Source organism: Papio anubis, chromosome 6 (genome assembly GCF_008728515.1).
Source record: "Papio anubis isolate 15944 chromosome 6, Panubis1.0, whole genome shotgun sequence".
NCBI classification, from domain to species: Eukaryota; Metazoa; Chordata; class Mammalia; order Primates; family Cercopithecidae; genus Papio; species Papio anubis.
The window spans coordinates 44,244,742-44,263,357 of record NC_044981.1 but is presented as its reverse complement, the minus strand read 5'-3'; the positions used below and the strand labels follow the sequence as shown (position 1 = coordinate 44,263,357).

The 18,616-nt window shown below is 42.5% G+C and overlaps 1 protein-coding gene across 1 annotated transcript in view; it reads left to right on the top strand.

Annotated features, from left to right (window-relative positions):
* CLIC5 (chloride intracellular channel 5) overlaps window positions 1-11,462 on the top strand; it is a 132,019-nt gene extending 120,557 nt beyond the window's left edge. Inside the window, exon 6 of the mRNA XM_017957913.2 lies at window positions 11,179-11,462. Coding sequence (XP_017813402.1) covers window positions 11,179-11,193 — 15 coding nt within the window. The 3' untranslated portion in view covers window positions 11,194-11,462. The remainder of the gene's footprint in view (window positions 1-11,178) is intronic.
* Window positions 11,463-18,616: the final 7,154 nt, after the last annotated feature.

The following is an 18,616-nucleotide window of genomic DNA, read 5'->3' as shown; positions in this document are numbered from 1 at the left end:
GAAACCCTGTAGTAGCTAAAATTAAAAATAAAAATTGCTTCACAATGTATCTTGGATACAGTTCTTTATAAGCACATATAGTTTTCTCAGTTGTTTGTTTTACAGGTGTATAATCTGCATTGTACAGTTGTACATTTATTTATTTATATTTTTAATTCAAAAAGGAAAACACATACACACAGTAAAAGTCATGCAATTCAAAAGTCATTGCAATGAAAAGAAGGCAACTCTCCTACCCTAAACATTCTCACCCCCTTCCCAGAGCTCACCACTGTTAACAATTTATTTCATTTGCTCCCAGGAAATTGCCATGCGTATATACACACTTACACATGCATCATATGCCACACACACATTCTTTTTTTTTTTTTTTGAGACAAGTCTCTCTCTGTCACCAGACTGGAGTGCAGTGGCACGATCTCAGCTCACTGCAACCTCTGCCTCCTGGGTTCAAGCGATTCCCTTGCCTCAGCCTCCCAAGTAGCTGGGACTACAGGCGTGCGCCACCACGCCCGGCTAATTTTTGTATTTTTAGTAGAGATGGGGTTTCACCATGTTGGCCTGGATGGTCTTGATCTCTTGACCTCATAATCCACCTGTCTTGGCCTCTCAAAGTGTTGGAATTACCAGTGTGAGCCACTGCACCCGGTCCACACATTCTTTGAAAATAAGAATACAGGATATATTGGTGGATGCATATGCATACATCTTATTTATTTTATAAAAAATAGAAGCAGAATGTGCTTTGTATGTTCTTTTTGGTAATTTCTTTTTTTGTCTTATTTTATTTTTAATTGACAAATAGTAATTATATGTATTGATGGAATACAATGTTATGTTTTGATACATGTGTAAATTGTGGAATGATTAAATCAGGCTAACTGGCATATCCATCACCTCAAACATTAATCATTGATTGGTGGTGAAAATGCTTAAAATTCTCTTTTTTCAGCTATTTTGAAATATACATTATTATTAACTATAATCATTGTGTTGTGCAATAGATTGCCAGCACTTATTCCTTCTATTTATCTGTAACCTTGAACCCGTTAATCAATGTCTCCCCCTTCCCTGTCCACCCACTCCTCATTCCCCCAGCGTCTGGTAACCACCATTCTACTCTATATTTCTGAACTGTTAAGATTCCACACAGAAGTGAGACCTATGCAGTATTTGTCCCTCTGTGCCTGGCTTATTTCACTTAACATAATGTCCTCTAGACTAATTCGTGTTGTCACAAATGACACTATTTCCTGTTTTTTTTTTTTTTTTTTAAGGCTGAATGGTATTCCATTGTGTCTATATACTACATCTTTTAAATCCATTCATTCGTCGATTTGGGTCACTTAGGTTGTTTCCATATCTTGGCTATTGTGAATGCTGCAATGAACATGGGAATGCAGACATCTTTGCAGCACACTGATTTCAATTCCTTTGGGTATATACACAGTAGTGGGATTGCTAGATCATATAGTCATTCTATTTTTAGTTTTCGGAGGAACCGCTATACTGTTTCTAAAAATGGCTGTACTAATTTACAATACCACTGACAGTGTATAAGGGTCCCTTTGCTCCACATCCTCATCTTTGTTATCTTTCATCTTTTTGATAACAGGTCTGAGGTGATAGCTCATTGTGATTTGAATTTTCATTTTTTTCTGATAATTAGAGATGTTAACCATTTTTTCATTTATCTGTTGGCCATTGGTATGTCTTCTTTTGAGAAATGAAAGCAAAACATAGACAAATGGAGTTACATCAAACTTAAAAGCTTCTGCTCAGCAAATGAAACAATGAAGTGAAGACACAAACCACAGATTAGGAGAAAATATTTGCAAATTATACATTGGATAAAGGACTAATATCCAAAACACACAAAGGAACTCAGACTACTCAGTAACAAGAAACTAATCTTATTAAAAATGGGCAAAGAACTTGAATAGACATTTCTCAAAAAAGCACAATGTTTTTTGTATTTTTTTTACTTTAATGTGTATTGGACAGCTTTTCATATTAATATATGTTTCACATTCTTTGCAACATCTATATAGTGTTTCATTCTATGAATGCAACCTAACTCACTTAACTGGTCTACTGTTAATAGATATTTAAGTCATTTCCAGTCGTTTGCTGTTGAAATAATGCTGCAGCAAACATCCTTGCAGGTGTCTTTGAATACGTGTGAGAAAATATTTATAGGCTAGGTTCTTAGCCTAGAGGTGTGATTATCAGATCCCAGGGACGTACATTTAATTAACTATTATTTTTATTTTTTTATTTTAAATAGGAAATGTATTTGCATGACTCAAAAATTAAAATGCTAGAACACAGTAAACATTGGAAATTGTCATACTCTTCCTTGTCCCTGATCATCGTACTTCCTTCACCCTATCTAAACTAAGACTTTATTTGTGTCTTGTAGTTTTTCCAGATTGTTCTGTATTCAGATGCAAGAAAATGCAAGTATATATACTTACTGCCCCACCTTCTTACCCGAAAGCACATAGTGTATACATTGTTCTATGTCTTACATTTTCCACTTAATGTGTCCTGGAGATCTGGCTATGGACTGAATGTGTTCCCCAAAGATTTATATGCTGAAACCTAATCCCCAGTGTGGTGGTATTAGGAGGTGGTGCCTTTAGAAGATGATTCAGTCATGAGGGTAGAGCCCTCAGGAATGGGATTAATGCCCGTATAAGAAAAGACATGAAAGAAGTGTTCTTTCTGCCCTCCACCACGTGAGGATACAAGGAGATAACAGCTGTCTGCAAACTAGGAATAATTTCCCCCTGCCCCCAGACATCAGATCTGCCAGCACCTTCATCTTGGACTTTCCTGCCTCCAGAACTGTGAAAAATAAACTTCCATTGTTCATAAGCCTTCCAGCTGCTGACATTTTGTTATTGCAGCCCTAACAGACTGACAGATCTTTCATTATAAGTATATAGGGATCACCCCCCATTCCTTTTTACAACTGCATACTACTCCATAGTGTAGATGTTCCTTAACTCGATTAGTCCCCTTCTGTGGACACTAAAGTCATTTTCAAATTTTTGCTACTACAAAAAAAGCTGTAATGAATAAATATGTACATACCTCATTTTATACTCATATAAATAGATGTCATGCTACCACTTATAAAAAATTAAGGGAACACAGAATTATATATCTGTGTTGGCTAGCAAATATATAATAATTCATCAGAAGTATAAACAAAGACCTAATAATAACATTCCTTGCTGGAAAGGATGGGAACTTACAGAAAGGGAACAAAGTGGGAAGTTCTCTGTATACCTTTGTACATGTTTTTATTATTTGAGTCATGTAAATATGCTACAGTACTATATAACTACTTTGAAAATTATGTAATATGTATCAAAATATGTTTATGATAGACTTAGATACACTCACAAGGGATTGTTTTCAAAAATAGGCTGTTTAAGGCATCTTTAGGCTTTTGAAGCAAAATTATAACTGGCCATGTGCTTCTCTTCTAAACTCATCCCGTAGTTCCTTACCTGGCTTGTAGCATAATTGTAAGCATCAATTTTCATGAAGTTTTTCCCCAGGTGGTTAATTGCCCATTGCTAGCATTATCTCTCTTTCCCTGAAACTCTAGAAACACTAGAAATAGTTACCAGATTCTTTTTACAGAAGTAAATTAAGAAATGTAATTAATAGAAAATGCCCCACATCCCACATATATCCAACATTAAGTAAAAAGATGACCTATGGCTATGGAGAATTCCTGGGCAGCCTTGGTTTACAGTACCTCACTCATCTGGCCCATGTGTGAAATTTAAATACACAGTGCTTTGTGCTTCAAGCCTCACAGGAAATCCCCCCCACCCCAGGGAAAGGGCGGGCTGTAAAGCTGCTCTCACTTCAGTCCTCTTCTGTGGACTGCTGCTTCTGTGAACACCCAACATTCTCCCATTACTTGGACCTTCCAGAAATTTTAGGGTCATACACTATATTCTGAAGCTGCTTTGTTCATTTTTCTTTTAACTATGCTGTCTCTTCAATAAGCCATCCTAGAATTGCCAGGAGATGTTTGAAAATTTAGTCAATTAACATTCAATGATTTTTCTTCCTCCTTTTTTTCTCTTTCTCTTCTAAGAGCCCTTCTTGTGACAATTAGGTCCCCAGAGGCTTGCCTGTCCTTAGGCTTACAGCCTTCTTCTATAGTTGTATTATGATTTTATTACATGTGAGTGTATTATCTATTATGTTACATCATACCAGATTATCTCTTTTTAGAATTAGAGAAAAAAAATTAAAAAGCCATTGTCTCTTTTAAGGGTGAATCCTAAGCTGAGATGACAATAGATCAAAACTGCCATTGCCTTCCATGTATTCATGAGACAAATCAAGGATGGTGACTTTGTTTTTTCATATATCCACATTATAGGTTGAATTGTGTCCCCCCAAAAACTATGTTTGAGATATAAAGCCCAGAACTTGTGTATGGAAACAGGGTTTTTGAAGATGTCATTAGGCTAAAATGAGGTCTCATATGGGATTAGGGCTCACCTTAATCCAGTATGACTGGTGTCTTTACAAGAGGATAAAAATTTGGATGTAGACACAGAGGGAAGACAGCCATGTGAAGACAGAGGCAGAAATTGAAGTGCTGCTACAAGCCAAGGAAAACCTGGGGCTACCAGAAGGAGGAAGAGACAAGGATTCTCCCCTACAGGCACTGGAAAGCATAGCCCCACAACACCTTGATTTTGGACTTCTAGCCTCTAGAACTGCAAGAGAATAAATAGAATAAATTGTTTTTTCCAAGCCACTCAGATTGTGGTACTTGTTGCAGTAGCCACAGGAAACTAATATGCCATGCATTTGTTCATTTCTAAAAATGTCTGGCATGTGCCCCTTCTCTGACCTTTTTCCACATATTCCAGACAAATTGGAATGTCATCCAAGTATCATCAGAGAGGCTGTCTGCTGCATCAAAGGTGGGATTTTAGCATTCTGTGTCCTGCAGCCTGAGACCAAGTGACTGGTTCATGCCCCCTCCCTGGCTTCATCTAGAAACTTTCCAGATCCTCTGCACTAAGTGGACACAAGTAGCATCCCAGGAATGCTCAGGAGATCAGAAGCCTAGCTCCCTATCATTGTTTTGCACACAATCCTCCACATTCCCAGCACTTCCCAATCCTGTGTTGCCCTGGCTATAGGCATTCGGAAAACGTTTTCCTTTGCTCGTTGGGCTCATCACACAAGGAGGCAAACACATCAGCTTTGGCCACCCCAAAAGCCTTTGAATTCTCCAGAGACTAAAGGCAGAAGAGACCCATTTTCAAAGGCATTTGTCTGAAGAGCAACTGGAGGACTTACTTATTTGGCAGATTCTTCCTTCAGATTTCCTTTCAGGTGATCATGGATTTGGCATTGGAGCACTTGGCTAATCCTCAAAAAGCACAAATCAAACGCCCCGTTCTCCTGCCCCATAATTACATTACCCACTTACTCCCCATGAGCTGGTGATAAAAGGAAATTTACCAAATAGGTGCTTAACAGATGGCCTTAAAATGTTTAAATTGCCACTTGAAGGAGGGCTGATGAAAGGGGTGTGCACAGGTGTGACTTAGGCGGATGAGACCTGCCGTACTTGTGCAGGGTGGGGCCACTCAGAGCGAGCACGCCCGACGGTGGAGGATTAGGCAGGCTTCTTCCTCTGTGCTTCACCTTTGGCTACCGATTCAGATGCTGAGGCAAAGCCTGGGTCAGTGTCAGGACTGGGGCTGCACCCTGGGGAGTTGTACAAGATTTCTGATCCTTTGCACCACATGGTATCTTCTACCACCTGCCCTGGGACCACCGACAAACCCATTTCATGATGTATTCTGAAGTGACCTAAATAAGCCTCCTTCTTGGAAGAAGTCGCCTCCTTCTGGTAACCTTAGAATGGGGAAAGGTTGAGCTCATTTGGAGTTTCATCTTTCAGTTACTGCTCTAGCCAATTGGACCCACCCTTTAGCATCCATTTTCAGTTACTTTCTGCTTTCATCCGTGGAAATGCACTAAAGAAGTTCCTGTGCAGTATCAGTTTCTCTGGATGGGGAGGTCTGCTTCCTCGTGGAGCTCATATTTTGATTCTGCTCTCAGGACTTGGAGGGTCTCCCATCCTTTTTAGGCCATCTCCACATTTGAAGCCTCCTGCTGTGGAATCACATTTACTTTTTCTCTGAACTTGTTGAATATGTATGTTCCTAAAGTCTACTGCAGACATCCTAAAAAGCCCAGTGTTCCCTTAGCATTTGGGAGCTCCAGAATGAGAGGGCCACTTTCTCCCAAGGTCTCTATGATTTTGTTTCACCAATCAGCCCTTCCTTTTGGCCGAAGTGAGATTCAGAAGATGTCTAGAGAATTGATGTTCCTCATCTTTCCATCTTTTCTCTGTCAGATTTGTATCCACAATGGGAAAGCATTGTCCACACATTTCCACTATTGAGGGGAGGTGGCTGATAATTGCCCACTCTTTCAATTTGACCTATTTTTAAAAATATTCTTAATAACAATCTTCTGTTGACATTATGGGCATAACACAACTAAAATATTTAGGGTAGGTATTTAGTATGGGCTGCTATAATAAGGTACCATCGACTGGGCGGCTTATAAACAACAGCAATTTATTTCTTTCGATTCTGGAAGCTGGAAGTTCAAGATGAGGGTGCCAGCATGGCTGGGTTCTGCTGATAACCTCTTCCAGGTAGTGGAGGGCTGACTTCTCACTGTATCCACACATGGTAGAAAGAGGGCGAGAAAGCTTTGTGAGATCGCTTTTGAAAGGGTCCTAATCTCATTCAGGAGAGCTCCTCTCAAAGGCCCCACTTCCTAATACCATCAGATTGTACTTTGGATTTCAACATATGAGTTTGGGGTACATAAACATTCAGTCAATTGCAGGAGGGCAATCTTTGGATTAGGTAGTGGGCAGTGGTAGGGTGGGGAGTCTCTCAGTTAGATCTCTCAACTGAATTGTCTTTTTTTTTTTCTTGGCCTTTGATGAAAAAGTTGTGATTTTTTAAAAACCTATTTCCTGAAGCATACGGCAAGTGTTATGGACTCTACTCTTGACAGTTTACCACATTTTGTTCAGTTACAAATCATTATTAACTTCCAGAGAAGTGAAAGACTTGGGGGTACAAGACCCCCAGTATCGCCTCTCTCCCCAAAATTGTGTTGTCATCGTTCAGCCTTGAATCCAGTTCCCCACATGGGAGGCCACATGGTCTTCCTCAGTTATTGGGCATTGGAATCCACTTGTATTAGGAAAAGCAGTCTTACCTGCCACGACCAGTAACTGCCCAATCTCAGTGCTTCACCAAATAAGATTAATTTCTCACTCAGGACACAGCCCAGCTTCCATGACTGAATTCTGAGTGGCTCATGGCTACTGCTGCATTCTCCTTTGCCAGAGACTCCATTTCTCAGCCTGCCTTGCACTAGGGTGGCCATGTGACCCAGTTCCAGCCAATGAGAGAGGCGAGGCTGTGGGGCTGCCCAGGAGAATTGTCTTTCCTAATCAATGGAAAGAACATGTTCCGCTGCCCCCTTCTTCCAAGTCCTGCTAGGGACGCTGGTGTCAGCATGCAGTACTTTTTCCCTAGACAGTTTCAATAACTCCAAACTGTCTCCTGCATCCAGTTTGTCCTCTTCCACTCTTGTCTCTACATTCCTGCCAATCATCTTATAAAAACACCTGTAAACAAGGCTGGCTTCTCCTGCCTGTGGGACACCTTTAGATGCCTATGCTTAAGGATAAGGCATACCATCCATGAGAAACATGCCCAGTTCTATGGCTGCCTTCTCAGTGTGAGGTGGCAAACAGAGGATGGGAAGCCAACATGTTGAGGAATAGCCAAGTAGAGGGATGGAAGGAGCCCAGGCCCCTGGAGGCATCGCTGAGCTTCTGAACCAGTCCCAGACCCTCTCATTATGTACCTCCAGACTCCTTATTATGGAAAATAATTAAATCTCTTATTGTTGTTGTTACTTGCTGAAATAAACCCTTCATGGTCTGGTCCCAACCTGACTCGTCAGCCTCAGTTTCCTCTCTTCATCACAACGTATCTTGCCCACCAGCCACTATAAGCCACTTCAACATTCTCATGCTTCTTTGTCTTTATTCATGCTCCTCTCACTGCCTAGAATGCTTCCCTTCTGCTCCTGTTTCAGGCACATATATATTTATACCCCTGCTTCAAGGTTCTGATGGTTCTTCCTACAAGAAGCCTCCATGGCTTTCCTCCAGGCGTGTTTAGTCTCCTTGTGGCACTGTTTCTACCTGTGTGACAGGCCAGGTACACAGTTTACTGTGGCTATTTGTTTACACCCTGGTCTTCTCCATAGTTAGGAGCCACTTGAGGTCATGGGGCAGTGTTTTGCTTTTTTGTGAGGGCCAGGCAACCAGCACAGTACACTATAGGTTCTTAGCAAATGTGCCTTGATTGAACAATAGATAAAGCCTTTCCCGTCAGTGATGACACTGCCTGCCCATGCCAGGAGCCCATCACTCTGTGAGCATAGCTCCTGCCCTTCTCTTAGCCTTTCATCCTCCCATGCTCTACTTCCGCCTTGTCTAATGAATTCCTAGACTGTTAGAGGTGGAAGAGACCTTGGAGTTTTCCTAAGGTTTATTACAGGAATGGCTAGTGAGTAAAATGAAGGATTCCAGGAATAAATATATTTGGGAAACACTAAATTAAATAAAATTTAAACAAGCCCTTCACCATAGAACTTCTCAGAGCCCATTATATGCTGACATGTGGTGGGAATCTCTGAAAAAAGGCAAATGGCAGGTAACATTTCTCAATACTCCACCCCCACCCCCACTGTGGAACTCGTTCCTGGGGAATATGTTGTAGGACACTGATCTGAAACAAGCCCTTAGTTCTACAGGTAAGAATTTACTTTCCTGAATCCCAGAGCCAAGCTGGTAATGGGGCCGCCTGCCCACCAGCTTGGAATCTCCATCCCGCTCTGTGGCTCCATCTTGATCTGTTCCACCACTTTCTGGCCACACCACTAATTTAGCACTTTGCATGGTTGGTCATGTATGCACTTATGTCTAGAGCTAAATTATAACTTTCTAAAAGGGAGGGGTCTTTTCAACCCTCTGCTAGTCTTCTCGCTGTCCATAGTCAGGCATGTGGTCAATGATATACTCTGACTGAAGAATGAACAGTACATGAATGAATGAGGGAGTTAAACATTTACCACATTATTTTGGAAAGTGATCACATCTCTTTGGGGACTAGAACAGATACACCATTAATTTTTGTACCACTAAAGAGGAAAATGTGTTCCATCACCTCACCACAGTATTTCTTATCATTGATTATAAGGAGCACTCTAATTTTAAGGGTGCTAAAATAAAAACGCATGCGTATCTTACTATTAATGAGTTACAGTAAAGAAATTTACTTGAGGCTGGGCGCGGTGGCTCACACCTATAATCCCAGCACTTTGGGAGGCCGAGGCGGGTGGATCACAAGGTCAGGAGATCGAGACCATCTTGGCTAACACGGTGAAACCCATCTCTACTAAAAAATACAAAAAATTAGCCGGGCATGGTTGTGGGCGCCTGTAGTCCCAGCTACTCAGGAGGCTGAGGCAGGAGAATGGTGTGAACCCGGGAGGCGGAGCTTGCAGTGAGCCGAGATCGCGCCATTGCACTCCAGCCTGGGCAACAGAGCGAGACTCTGTCTCAAAAAAAAAAAAAGAAATTTACTTGAAGCAAAACTCAGTTCCACAGATCTTCTCATTTCACTGGGAACTCATTTCAAAATTGTCCAAATCCTCAGAGTGGGAAAAGAGTGGGAAGGAAGAAAGGCTTGGAGTCACAGGGTTAAAGAAGAACAGCTAAGGAAGTTCTGCCAAGGGCCACAGTTGTGAGTGCCTTGAGGTTTTCAAGGGTGGTGGCCATTGCCATTGGGCAGCCTCCAGCTGAAACCCAACAGGCAGGGCACACAAATGGCATCAATTAATCTGAGATTGGTAATGACATGTTTGTTTTGGATTGAAGGATTTGGATTGTGGCTTCCATGCAGTGATTGGGTTGCTGTGGATAAAGGGTGGGGAGATGTGTATCCTGGACACAGTCATTCCATGGCCCCTGGGAGCCATCCAAGATGGTTCCAGGGTGTTTTTGGTAATTGGGAGTCTCTGGTAAAAGCATTTTCTCCAGGAACTTCAAAGAAAAGTCGCAAGTGTGCATTGTGATCCTGTGAGTCTAACACTCACCTGTGGATGGCCATGGGGCATTTCCAGTGAGCCCTGCCTGGCTTATTGGAAGGAACTATAATGCTGTAGAGTTGATACACACATCTCCACATCAGTTTTTTGTTTTGTTTTGTTTTGTTTTTTAAAAAAGGAAAAGCTTCTTTCTCTGACTATGTAAACACTGGGGCTAAGGGGAAGTCATTTCCCCATTTCCAGAATACAGTCCAAGTTCACGAGTTTGACATTTCAAACCAGACCCATGCCCTTGGTGGTCAGGTTGGTTTTCCTTTGGCCAAACACAACCTTCTGCACTTGAAGAGGGCAGCCTGGGGTGGAAGGGCACTTACAGGGCTTATTTAAAAGGGCACCAAAGTCTTCTGGGAGAGAAAATAGCTCTTTCCAGAGAGATTTTCATGATTAAGTGCAAATGAATCTGAAACACATGGATCAAATTTCCCTAAAATTACACACAGTTTTAAAAATTAAGGGGGCAAAGGGAATGGTTTTTCTGGTAACCCCAAAACATATGAAGAGACACACTTAATGCAAACAAAAATAAACCAAACAATGGTGTCTGGAGCCTTCTATTGGTACAGAACCCAATTGAGCTTTGTCTTTTCTTGGTGAGTAAGACTGAGGCCCTCCCCTCTCATCACTTAACGGGGAGAATCTGCCGCCGGAAGGCCTTCTTCAGCTGAGATGCACTGCCATTTTTAAGAGGGAGGCAGGGCAGCCAGGGAGAAAAGCCCATTTTCTGTCGGTTAAGCCTCTCCATTAGTTACCTTTACCTTTATGAATGCTGTTAAGATTTGGGCTTTAACATACATAACTTTAAGTCAGTAATATCCTTCATGCTTGCATGATTTGTTGGCTCCATATGTAACCTCTTGGCCCATTAAATTGGCTCCAACTCAAATCCTGTTGTTTCTTTACTTTCAGCTTTCTTTTTGTTGAAAACAAGGGGGCATGGAGTAGAGGAAGAAGCAAGCAGAAGAAATGGGGAGAAGCTGGAGAAAGAAGAAAAAAATGGGATTCTTTCTACTGAAATTTCTAAATGTGGAACTCATTGTCTGTACTGGCTTTGAGGCAGGAAAAAAAAAAAAAAAAAAAAACCCTAAGAGTTTAAATATTTGTTGAAGTCTGGATTTCTCCCTGCACCCATCCCCCCATTCCCTCTAGTAAAATTAAAGCTGAAGCTAGCAGTTCACGTCTAGCTCTTGAAATGTCACCGGCAACACTGCTATTATTCTGATTTTCTGGGCAACGCCCGTCGGTTCCCTGCTGCAGTTCAATTAAACTAACTCTGCCTCTCGCAGATCTGACCTGACAGCTGCATTGAATTTGGGTTCATTGGGTGATTTATCGGGCTGGGTGATGTACAGCCACATGATTTAGGAGTGCAAAAAAACTCTGGAATGCACCAAAAAAGCAATATATGCATTATTATTAATAATAATAATAAAGATAAATGTCAGCCCCAAGTGACTCTGGTGGCCCTCGCCACTCCATTTAACATTTTAACGGTGGCATGTGGCCCCTGCATGGCACTTGGTTCTGTCTGGTGCCTTCAAGGAGGCTAAGAAAAGGTTATTTGTCAAATGCTGGGTCAGAGTAAAGGGGGGATATTTTCAAAGCTCTGGGTCAGAACAGCCCAGCTGCATTCCTGTCCCTGTCATTGAACAAGCTGAACTTTGTCACATTATTAAGCTGTCAGCAACGCCAGGGCGTTGTTTAGATTTCTGGTGGGAACTCCTCACACATGCTTCGGGGCTCCATGGGGATTTTATCAACACCATTGTAAAACATGCACAAATGAGCTGTGCTGCAATTGCCCTGGGAAGACCGGCTCATTCGGCCTCATCAGGCGGGAATGGAAATACCAGAGCCGGGCTCTTGTGCCACCCACAGGCAGCCTCCCTGGTGCCCTCTGCAAACACCCACCACACAGCAGGTCTCTTGCTCTTCACGTGACTTCTCCCTGGGTGTTGATGGCTGAGAGTTCTGCCTTGGCCCCAGCCAGATTGGAAGCTGAGCATCCTGGAGTTCAGATTCATGTGGAGCTGATGTGGCCCAATGAGACTGTAGCTGAAGTCCAACTTTAGCCCTTCAGCTTCCCTGTTTATCCCTCTTTCCTCCCTCAGTTCAGTTCATCCCTCACCCCTGAGATCTCAGTGTTCTCATATTGTTAGTCTTCCAGGCTGGGAGCTGGGAAAGCTTCAGATACAAATTAGAGAAGTTGAATCCTCAAGAATTATGGGGTGCACCTTCTCCGTAAGAAAGGTCTGCAGTCAAAGGAAACTGAAAGCGAAAGCCATGCTTCAAATTTTAGCTATCAACAACAAGACTCCAGGGAAGGAACTCAAGACTGGGGGCCATCCAGCAGCCTTCAAATCATGCCACTGCTGTCAGTACACACTTTACCTCTGCATGGAACTTCCTGAGTGTGGGGAAAAGGGCATGGGCAAAACGTGAGTTTTGATGGTAACAGAGATGCCTGCCATGTAGCTCCAGGGCCCTCAGGTTCTAGTTCCCACCACGGACAGCCCATACCAGAAGGGAAGAAGCAGGCTTCAGGACAGCCTGGGATCAGCTGGAATCTGTTCAAACATCAGGCTAGCTCTGAGCACCATGGGGGAGAAACCAACTCTGTCCCCTACTGGCTGTGTGACCTTGGGCCACAACCATCTGTGCAATGGATGTATAACAGCAGCATGTGCTTTGTAGGCTGAAATGAGGACCAATCAAGATAATGCAAATAACAATGCTACGTATACTCCTAAACATAATAAGCAGTCAATACATTGTAACTATTGTTAGTCCCATCACAAGTCAGTTGATCTACTGATCTTCTTTTCTCTGACATCGCAGAAGTGAATATGGCAAGGGAAGACACACCCTCCTCAAACTGGACCACACAGACAATCACTTTCCACATAAGGACCTATCCTAATCTTGAGACATCTTGGAGGGATACCAATCACACAAGCATCCTTAGAAACTACTTTTAGGGTCCCCTTCACCCATTAAAAAATTATCAGGGTTAAGAAAACAAGCAGATGGATGGAAGAATAAACGTATGAAATATATGCGTGAATGAATAGGGAGATAGTATGTGTGACGTACCTGTATTTATATTCTAAATGTAATCTATGTATATATGTGTATACATATGGACATATGCACGTAGATGACGAATGGCTGAAATATATAGCATGTATCTTGTGTATCTTAACACATATATGTTTATCTGTTTACGTGTATGAAAACGTTTGTATAAAGAGAGATGTCGGATGGACGATGGATGGATGGATAGAGAGAGACCTGTCCCAGATGACTGGTGTCACTTGGAGTGTTACAACTCTGGGCACTCGTTGGCACCCCTAGCTCTTTCTACTTTGGTGTGCTGCTGTTCCAGGTTTTGGGTCTGGCTCTGCCACCAAACCAGCTGTGTGAACTTGAGAAACTCACTCGACCCTCCGGACACAAAGGAAGGTCCATTAATGACTCAGTCCTTCTCTAACATACATGATTCTTTTTCAACTTGCATGATCAAAAACAGAGCAAAGGAGTCAGCGCCGCCGTTCAGAATCCACAGGCCACATGGGCTGAAACAACGTAGGCAGTGACACTTACACAAATGAGCAACCCACACCTAAATAGAAACACATGGCCGCTTACCCTCCCCATTCCAGTGCACACAAACATGTGGGTGGTCTCCACAGGGAAGTGGAAAGGAACATGTACCTGCTCAAAGGATTTTTTCCACATAAGAAGAGCCCCACATCTTTCTCCAGACCTCCCACTGCCAACAATTTGGTCCATCACCCTGCAAAGAACTCCTCAGCTAGGGGAAACTTCTCCTAATAAGGCCCCTTGTTACCACCCCTGGGGAGCTGGCTAACAACCTCATTAATTCGGGTCCATCATGACCTTTGGACAGATGCTCTGGGCACATCAGGTAGAAGCCACAAACCTCTCCTGGGACACGCAAAGCATTAAATTTCCCCTCCTTCAGTGTATTTGGTGATAGATATTGTTAATAACTATCACAGATGCTACCATGTTTATTAACAAGCAAGGCCAGTGAAAGGCAAATGGTCACCCCTGAGACTGAGCCACCAAGATTCTGAGACAAGTCACCAACATGTCATGGCTCTGAATTGGGATTTACATTGAGGAGACCCCAGCTACACCCTGGTTCTGCCATCAGAACCACTTCCACTCACTGCACTGCCTTCTCAATTACAGAATGAGAATTATGATGATTGTACTGCCCTGCCTCCTCCTCAAAAGGGCTCTGGTGATTAAGAGCAATAAATGCAACTGAAGTTTTTAATAATACCTATTTCCAAGAGGATTAAATAAAACAATACACATAAGGTCCTTGATACAGAGGCTGGTGTTCAGTAAGAACTCATAATCATTTGCTATTATCATTGTCAATATATCTATCTTCTAGACATAGCTAGTGCTGGATGCTGAGCTGGACGCCATAAACTATTATTTTATTGGTTCTCACAACTTGAAGGGGGAGATGTTATTTTGCATTTTACAGATGAAGAAACTAAGGTGCAAGAAGATAATATCTTCCAGATCAGGGCTGGAACTCATGCCCATGCTCTCTAACTCCAAAGCTGGTGCTATTTCATTTCTAACTAGATGAAATAATGTGTGTGGAAGTACAATCCTGTTCATAACTCTTATTATTATTATTTCACTAAAGACCCTGGTTTCCTAAGATACTCTCTATTAGTTAGGATGTGTGTGGCTGCATGCAACAGAATGCTCAACTGCCAGTGGCCCAGGTGATAAAGGCATTACATTATTTTACATAAAAACAAGAACAGGGCAGGTATGGTGACTCACACCTGTAATCTCAGCACTTTGGGAGGCCAAGGTGGGTGGATCACAAGGTCAAGAGATCGAGACCATCCTAGTCAACATGGTGAAACCCTATCTCTACCCAAAATACAAAAATTAACCAGCTGTGGTGGCACACACCTGTAGTCCCAGCTACTAAGGAGGCTGAGGCAGGAGAATCACTTGAACCCCGGAGGCAGAGGTTGCAGTGAGCCAAGATCATACCACTACCAGCCTGGGCAACAGAGAGAGACTCCATGTCAAAAACAAAAACAAAAACAAAAACAAAAAACCAAGAAGAGAAGGAGGTGGTTCTAGGACTGGATCAGTAGCTCTATGAATTCAGGTATTTGAGTTAGCATTTCTGTGATTCTCTGACTTTCCCCTCATGGCTACAAGATGGCTGTCAAAGGCCTACACATCACGTCTTCACACCACAGTATCCTAAGAAGTAAGGCAGGGGTCAGAAATGCTTTACCTCTGGCATCTCTGTCTTAGTCCATTTTTGCTGCAACAACAGAATACCTGTGAATGGGCACTTTACAATGAGTAGAAATTCATTTCTCATAATTCTGGAAACTGGGAAGTCTGAGATCAAGGGACCAACATCTCACAGGGCCTTCTTGATGCATCATCTCACAGTGAAAGGCAAGAGGGTGAGAGAGAGAGAAAAAAAAAGGAGGGGGCTAAACTTGCCTTTTATAACAAACCCAATCTCACTCATGAGGGTGGAGACATCATGGCCTAATCACCTTTTACAGGTCCTACCTCTTAATACTGTTATAATGGCAATTAAATTTCAACATGAGTTTTGGAGTCAGACATTCAAGACACGACAATTTCTCTTTTTTAATTGTGGACAAAAATCTTTTTTGGAGGCCTCTAGCAGTGTTCTACTTGTATCTTACTGGCTGAATTGAGTCACATACTTATCCCTAGGCCAATCACCAGCAAAAGGGAAGAGAGTGCCTCTAATTGAACTAGAACAACCGTGGGACAATAAGAATGTTGGAGTTCTCCTTAGCAAGGGGGAAGGGGAAAAGGCTATTGGATAGTCAACAATTCCTCTACATGGCATTCAGGCCCCCACTCCTCTGCCACCCCATAGCCCACTCCCCTCTGCAGCCCCACCCTCCACTGCTCATCTGCTGGACCACACTCTGGTCAGCCAGTCTCCTCATCACTTGACCCATGTGTCACACTCAGGCTCCCTTCTCTGTCCTCCTGTTGGTATTCCCTCTGTTTATAGTATCTTTCTCTTTATGGCTTTTGCCAATGACAATTCTATTCCACAATAAAGCTCAGTCACAACTTGTCTTCCCCGATAAGTGCAGTCCACACTGATATCACTTTTTATAAACTCAGGAACACTCATAGTTTGAAGGAGAGGTGGTCTAGCCCTGTAGTTAAAAGCATGGACTCTAGAGCCGCCCTGCTGGCATTTGAGTCCTGCATGTACTACCACACGTGTGACGTTGAAAAAGTCACTTGGTCTTTCTGGGCCTCTGTTTCCTCATCTGTAAAGTAGAATTAACAATGGCACGCCCCTCACAGGACTGTTGTAAGGGCCAAAGGGGTTAATATAAAATAACTTTTGAGTGGTGTCTGACCACTGTCTGTGAATTCTCTTTTTACTAGTAAACTATCCCTTTCCCTATTTAACTTCCAGGACTAAAGGAGAATATCTGGATTACTCAATTTTTATGGCACTTATACAAATTGAGGTCTACATAGGTTAATTTTTCTGACTTTTCCAATGTCATAAGCATGCAATGACATTCTGTTGGCAGATCACTGAAATATAGACACTTGGTGCTCTTGGGAAAACTTTGTACAAAGTTTCAGAACCTCTGGACCAGGGTGTGTGAAAGCCTGGGACTTCACTAAAACCATCAGCACCCCCTGGCAACTTATTAAAAATGATCTTTCATCGACCTTATTTTAGACCCTCTGAATTAAGTGGTAAGGCTCAAATCTGTTATTTGAACAAACTTCCCAGATGATTGGTGAAGCAAAGATTGATACCCACTGCTGGAGCTGGTGATGGGGTACCCACTGTTGCCATTTCCTTCAGACATAAGGATCAGGTACAGAATCTCTAGGACAGGGAGACAGACATCTCTAAGGACCAAAGCAGACCTCTGTGGAGACATGAATGTAGGCTTAGACAGGGGGCACGGGGTAAAAGGTTCTCTTGGGGTCAGTTCGGTCACTGTCAGAGTTCTTTAGGATTTTAGAGACTGGGGGGTTTGGCCAATGCTATGAATTTCCTTGAAGGATTCATGTTGAGGAATGAGACCAGATGGAAAGGTGCCACTTTCTCAAGACCCAGACTATCATTCAACTCAATTTTGGTTATTTTTCCCCAGAGTTAATTCTATTTAAAATGTCATTTGGGAAGCCTGGACAACTTGGATGACAAATGACATAAGAGATCTTGTTATTAGTCTTCTATTGTGTAATAAATCACCACAAACTTAGCAGCTTCAAACAACACAATTGTCTCATAGCTTCTGTGGCGAGGACTCTGTGGGAAGTTCAGCTGGATCCTCTGCTCCAAGATCTCACAAGGCTGCGCTCATGCTATGGGTGAGGGCTCATCTAAAGGTTTGACCAGGGAAGTATCTGCTTCCAAGCTCACAAGGTTGTTAGCAGCACTCAATTTTTTGTAAGTGGTCAGATTGAAGACCTCAGTTCCTTGTTGGCTATTAGCTGAAAACTGCTCTCCAATCCTTGCCATATGGACCCCTCTAACATGGCAATTTGCCTCATCAAAGCCAGCACAGAAGCGAACTACCAGGAAGGAAGTGACAACCATTTGCAACCTAATCAATACTGCTGTGTTCTATTGATTAGAAGCAAATTACTCAAGGAAAAGGGATTACCCAAAGCCATGAATATCAGGACATGGGTATCGTTGGGAACCATCTTAGAGACTGCTTACCATAACCCCCATATTGAAAAATTTCTCTCTCAACTGAAGGGGTTGAAGCCATTGAAAAGAATTGTCAAGGATGCAAAGATATCACATGGGCAGGGTTATATTAATTCATGTATATCATCTCTCAAATTATTTTATTACATTAACTAGTCATCTCAATATTTATTCATGAAATGTTATTGATAACTGACCAGAGTGAGTATTTCCAGGGATACAAGATGAGTAAAAAGGGGACTACCCCCAAGATGCTTTTAGTCCTAAAGGAGAGATAAATTACTGTTGCTGTTAAATGTCTATTCCCAAAATCCTTACTGTGAACTACTTCTGGAAACTAAAGCACAGGATCTCCTAAAAGCTACTAGTAAATGCAACTATATTATCCCAGGAGAGAGAACTCAAATGATATATTACATTTTAGCAAGATTTGGCTGCTAGTCACAGAACAGGTATAAATGGAAGCCCAAACTCAGTCACAGTGGCAGACTGGTGGGGGCAATACTGTCCAGGCCTTGGAGGGCTACAGAAGGGATGCCCCCTGTGAGGAGGGAGGAGGCATGCTAGAGGATGCTGGGAGGG